A 6,332-nucleotide genomic window follows, 5' to 3' on the forward strand; every position below is an offset into this window, starting at 1 on the left:
ATTGGCTCCTGAGATAAACTATGCCCAGTTTTTTTTGGCTTGAGGAGCGTGATTAACACGATTCCTCTCTAATTTTCTATTTAAAATTGTTCAAATACTGTGTTTTAAAAATTATTATTTTGCATTGGAGACTTTCAGAAACTCACAGCAGCTGATGATAAAACTGCTCAGGTGGAAGACTTTCTGCAGTTCCTTTACGGTGCGATGGCCCAGGATGTCATCTGGCAGAACGCAAGTGAAGAGCAGCTCCAGGATGCTCAGCTGGCCATCGAGCGGAGTGTGATGAATCGGATCTTCAAGCTGGCTTTCTACCCCAATCAGGATGGGGACATACTCCGTGACCAGTGAGTCCTTCTGCTTTCATGTGCCTGTGTTTTAGACCAGCCAGCCCCATATTTTAGACACACTATCTCTGAGACTTCGTATCTGATAGTAAAGGAAAAAATGCACGTAACCTTTTTTCAGCCATCCGATTTACAAGATCGGAAAGAATGACAATGCTCAGTTTTCAGAGACGTGGGGAATCAGGCTGGAGGGTGCGGAAATTGGTCTGGCCTTTTGGGAAGGCACCGCTGTTGACTCGGCCTCAGCTGTTCTTCCCTTCTTTCTTCCGCCTGCTCTTCTCCTTCAGATCTTGACTCAGACATCACTCCCTCAGGGAAACCTCTCCTGGCCTTTCTGACTGTCAGGGCTCCCTCAGGCCTGGGTATCTTTCTCCAGCACTTGCCACAGTTGCCGTTTTAAACTTGTCGTAGTCATAGTTTCTCAACCTGGCACGACTAGCATTTGGGGCCAAATAATTCTTTGAAGTGGGAGGCTGTCCTGTGTATTGTAGGACATTGAGCAGCATCCCTGGCCTCTGTGTGCTGGAGGCAGTAGCATCCTACCGGGTGTGAGAACCAAACATGTCAGTGTCTCTAGACATTGCCAGATGTCCCCTGTTCTCGGCCCCTGGCTTGTGTGGTCACGTGATGAATGCCTCTGTCCTCCCCTGGATTGTTCCTGTCTCGAGAGCAGGAACATAATGCATTTATCCATCTCCCTGTCAAGCACAGTGAGGGACTTGTACCATATCCTCACTATTTACTAGGATTGAAAAGTTATATTTGAATATCAAAAAAATCTGGAATTGTATGGGATATGAATTGTATCTCAAGAAAGCTTAGTTTTAAAAGTAGTTTTGTTTTGGGGTTTTTTTTTTTTTGGTCTTTTTATGGCCACACTTGGGGCATATGGAGGTTCCCAAGGTAGGGGTCAAATCAGAGCTGTAGCTGCCCCTACGCCACAGCCACAGCCACATCAACGCAGGATCTGAGCTGCGTCTTCAACCTGCACCACTGCTTATGCAATGCCGGATCCTTAATCCACTGAGCGAGGCCAGGGGTTGAACCTAGTCTTCCTGGATACTAGTCAGATTTGTTTCCACCGAGCCATGCAGGAACTCCTTCTTCACCTTTTTTTTTTGTCTTTTTGCCATTTCTTGGGCCGCTCCTGTAGCATATGGAGGTTCCCAGGCTAGGGGTCTAATCGGAGCTGTAGCCACCGGCCTACACCACAGTCACAGCAACGTGGGATCCGAGCTGCGTCTGCGACCTACACCACAGTTCACGGCAACACCGGATCCCTGACCCACTGAGCAAGGCCAGGGATTGAACCCACAACCTCATGGTTCCTAGTCGGATTCATTAACCACTGAGCCACGACGGGAACTCCCTCCTTCACCTTTTTAATTCTAGTTATTTTCATCTGTGAAATGACAGATAGAGCGACCTCAGAGATCCTTCTCCATCTAAGCATCTGTGGTCTTTGTTTCTGGCTTCTGATCCCTTTACTTGCTCTTGGCCTATTTATCAGTTAGTTTGTCCAAGCAGCTTCCGGGTGAAGGGCTCCTCTCCTTTCTCCCTTGGGATGCGGCATGCGGTCCTAGGCCAGGAATGGGAGCTTCTCCACTCCACTCTTCCCCCGGCATCCCCTTAGCTCACTCAGCATTTCTAAGCAAATCCCTAAATATGAGAGGTTTTTTGGCAAGATAGAATACTTACAGCTAAGAGAGAGTCTCAACTATGTTTGTAATGTATATCCAGAAGTCAATCTAAAGCATTTTAAATGTGTTTTGAAAAAAATTAATTAGGACCGTGTACCTGTTTCTGAAGTAAGTATTTACATATGTTTTTTTTGGTTTTTCAGGGTTCTTCATGAACATATTCAGAGACTGTCTAAAGTAGTAACTGCAAACCACAGAGCTCTTCAGATACCAGAGGTAACACAGGTTTATGTAACATGTGTGCTGTTGCTTGATAAAAATTGCTTGGTGCACTATGTACCTGTTTCCAAGTTTTCAAGGAAGCGAAATATAAGTGATAAAACACCATTTGCACTAGATGCAGGTTAGTCTAACTGTAAAGTTCTCAAAGGTCTTTCCAAGGATTAAAATTCCCTGGCGTGGGAAGGGACCTTAATAGTGAGAGGAGGGAGGGCAGCATGGAGGAGCCCCTGCCCCGAAGCTGCCCTGCGAAGGCAGGGCTTCCTGTCCACAGCTCTGTTGATGGGTTAGGGTTAGGGTTAGGGTTGCCGTCCATTGATGCTTCTACAGTTAGATTTTTGCAGGAATGTCCCGTTTGAGGAAGGGGTCTGGGGGCACATCAAAGAGTGTGAAAACTCATCAAAGCGTGTGAGAGGGAATTGAATCTGAATATGACCTCAAATGACCTTTTATTTATATTAGCATTTTTACCTGTCTTTATTTATATTTACATTTTACCACTTTCTTACAAAATGAGAAAATAGGAAAGTTTCAGGTATTTGAGTTTTCTGGGTTTTTTTTTTTTTTAATCCTTAGTAATGAAACATTAATTATTTTTAATCATCTTTGATTTCTAGAACTACTGCAACAAAAGTACCAGGCATAGATAAGTTCCATTCTAGCTGTTTAAGAAAGACAGTTGTTTGAAATTTTACAAATTCTAGGTTCTGTGTTATCGTATATCTCTATTAATGTGTATCTGGGTGGTCTTTTAAAATGCAAAGCCAAGTGTTTTAAAAAGTTAGGCTTCAGTCCTAAGTGGGAGGGAGGGGAAGAATCGCAGTTCGGGTTTTACTGAAGAAAGGAATATGTACCCGTCTTGCCCTCTGCCTCCTGCCATGGAGGTGGTTGCCGTTTGATCTGGGAGCTGTCTGCCTGTGTCTCACGTAGGTTTATCTTCGGGAGGCTCCGTGGCCATCTGCTCAGTCAGAAATCAGGACGATAAGTGCTTACAAGACTCCCCGGGACAAAGTACAATGCATCCTGAGAATGTGCTCCACGATCATGAACCTGCTGAGCCTGGCCAACGAGGACTCCGTCCCAGGAGCGGATGACTTTGTCCCCGTGTTGGTGTTTGTGTTGATAAAGGTGGGCCCCTCGCTGCTCCTAGTGAGAAGAGTTTAGTTGGCATTCCGAGGAGATGCCAGAGACTTGGGCTCTTTTACACGTTTCACCCTCTCTGTTAACCCAGAAAGAATCTAATGTCAAGTTGTGTTCTGTCCAGAAGTTGGGGTTTTCAAAAGAAAGGATGGGAGGACCAGATTCCCGGCTGAACATTTTCAGGTTTTAAAGCAGTGCCTGAAGTTCTTGGTTGGAGCTCAGTGTAGAGTTACTGAATGAACGAGTAAGGGCAGTTCTTTTTACTGTGTTTTTTTCCATCTTCTTTCACATTGAATTCTTCATAGTGCTTGTCATATAAACTACTACATTTACCAATTGTCTTTCTCCTCTTTTAGCTTATTTTATAATTATACCTTTTTTTGGGGGGGGGGGTCATGCTCAGAGCATGCAGAAGTTCCCGGGCTAGAAATTGAACCCATGCCACAGCAGTGACCTGAGTCACAGCAATGACAATGCTGGATCCTTAATTCACTGAGCCACCAGGGAACTCTGTACCATATTATTTTTAAAAGTAGTGACATCTCATCCTTTTTTGATGTTAAAGTTTCATCATTTAAATGGTTTATTTTGGAGTTCCCGTCGCAGCACAGTGGTTAACGAATCCGACTAGGAACCATGGGGTTGCAGGTTTGATCCCTGGCCTCGCTCAGTGGGTTAAGGATCCGGCGTTGCCATGAGCTGTGATGTAGGATGCAGACTCGGCTTAGATCCCACGATGCTGTGGCTCTGATGTAGGCTGGCAGCTACAGCTCTGATTCAACCCCTAGCCTGGGAGCCTCCATATGCCTCGGGAGCGGCCCTAGAAAAGGCAAAAAGACCGAGAAATAAAAATAACAAATAAATAAATAAATAAATGGTTTATTTTGAACATTTTAGTTGAGTGGTACCATGCAGTTTGGGTACACACAGCCACCAAATAACCTCATCACTCTTGTAATCCAGTCAGCCCAGCCCATCTATGGATGTATAAAGTATATTCGATATATATCTTACCCACTCTTAGAGTTCCCTGGGGATCCAGTGTCGTCAGAGCTGTGGGCACTGCTGTGGCATGTGTTCAATCCCTGGCCTGGGAACGTCTCCATTCCAAGGATGCAGCCAAAAAATTTGTTGTCTTACTCATTCTTAATGTTTGCTGTATCTCTGCCTACTGAACCCTTAGCTCAGAGCCAGAACCCGTAGGATCAGTATGCCTTCATAACTCTTCCTGTTGCCTGTTGCTCCTCTCTTCCACAGATGGAGTGTTTAGTCTCTGTGTAGAAACAATTTAAGCTCGTTTTAAGAAACAGGCCTTAGCTTGTCCTCCCAACCTCTTAACACACCTGTGTCCTTTCTGTCTGCATGAAGAAGGTGAAAAAGCAGATATTCAGAGTTCCCACTATGGTGCAGCAGGTTAAGGATGTTGCCACAGCTGTGGCATAGGTTGCAGCTGTGGCTCAGATTTGATTCTTGGCCTGGGAACTTCCATAGACCGAAGGCGCAGCCAAGAAGGAAAAGAAAAAGTGGGAGATGTTCTCTACCTCTTGCAGCAGAAGACGTACTCTCTTTTTCAGTTTTTTTCTTTCTCAGCTGATTATACCTGGACTTGCTAACCAGACATAACTTAATATGCCTGCAGCATTTCTCTCCTTATCTAACATGCTGGAATCCTGGGATGCTGAGTAAATCCACTGGGATTAGTTCAGTCTCTTTAAGGACCTGTAAGGTTAAGTGCTTTGTTAGGATACAAAGCTCTAGATAGTTCAGCTAGGATTAAAACCCAAGTCGCTTATACTCTTGCTACTCGTAATAGCTAAGGTTTGGAGATTGGTTCCAAAAAAGGATTTGGAGGATTATTTTCAAAAGGACTGGTGTCTCTTTTCACGAAAAACATTTGAAGATGTTACCCTGAGTGATTTTTGCAGAGCTGTGCTCTGAGTGATTGACTCTTTTTTATTTTCCATTTCTCTAGGCAAATCCACCCTGTTTGCTGTCTACTGTTCAGTATATCAGCAGCTTTTATGCCAGCTGCCTGTCTGGAGAGGAGTCCTATTGGTGGATGCAGTTCACAGCAGCAGTGGAATTCATTAAAACCATCGATGACCGAAAGTGACCAAGACCAAGGCCCACCAAGGCAGCAGACTGTTCGGAGGGCAAACAGATCTCCTGGAAAATGTACCAGCTGCTTTGAAGGCTGACACTTGTTTTTGTATGATACTGTACAGCATTCAGACATTTTAAAACAGATCTTTACTAAACAGATTAATGAGCTAACAAGCAGGTTCTCTTTTCTTTGGGCTCTTTTCCTTTCTGAGTTGCATCTTTTATTTTCTTGTCCCCATGTGGAGAATAGTACTGCAAAAAGGGACCACATTTTTCAGGTATTTTGAAATACTAAAAAACAAAACAAAATCTTCTAGAAAATTCTTAGATCTCCATTTATGGATACCCATTCTTTCTTTTCATTAAAAAAAAAAAAAAAAAGGCAGTACACCTCGTTGAAGATGCTGTCTAATCTTATATGCATCTGATGGAAGGAAAATACCAGTTGCACTGAGGATTATGATAGTGGTGGCATTAGTGGCATTATCTATAAATACACTCACCTAAATCGAAAAGCTAAGAAGGAAATGTAAATATAATATATATTTATATTTGATGTAATATGGACATTCTTCAGATTCTAATAAACAAGGACTATTGCTGATAGTGGGTTGTAATGTACCCTCTTGTGGGATGGTTTCCTTGACAAAATTTAAGCTGCGCTTAAAAGCAAAAGGCAAACAAAGATGCAGAAGTATTTATTAAAGTGTACTGCAGTTTATTGAAGTTTCTAGGTGTAGAGTTTGATGCACAGGACTGCCTTTGATGAGGGGCATAAAGATCACAGAGTAGGTCACTTGGGCGTTTCTCACCGCGGACGTCTTTG

The 6,332-nt window shown here is 43.6% G+C and overlaps 1 protein-coding gene across 10 annotated transcripts in view; it reads left to right on the forward strand.

Annotated features, from left to right (window-relative positions):
- GAPVD1 (GTPase activating protein and VPS9 domains 1) overlaps positions 1-5,677 on the forward strand; it is an 82,105-nt gene extending 76,428 nt beyond the window's left edge. For all 10 annotated transcript variants that reach the window (XM_047768397.1, XM_047768392.1, XM_047768400.1 and 7 more), the window contains 4 exons: positions 131-344; positions 2,188-2,260; positions 3,194-3,391; positions 5,376-5,677. In XM_047768397.1, coding sequence (XP_047624353.1) covers positions 131-344; positions 2,188-2,260; positions 3,194-3,391; positions 5,376-5,516 — 626 coding nt within the window. In that variant the 3' untranslated portion in view covers positions 5,517-5,677. The remainder of the gene's footprint in view (positions 1-130; positions 345-2,187; positions 2,261-3,193; positions 3,392-5,375) is intronic.
- Positions 5,678-6,332: the final 655 nt, after the last annotated feature.

This window comes from Phacochoerus africanus, chromosome 2 (assembly GCF_016906955.1).
Source record: "Phacochoerus africanus isolate WHEZ1 chromosome 2, ROS_Pafr_v1, whole genome shotgun sequence".
Lineage (NCBI taxonomy): Eukaryota > Metazoa > Chordata > Mammalia > Artiodactyla > Suidae > Phacochoerus > Phacochoerus africanus.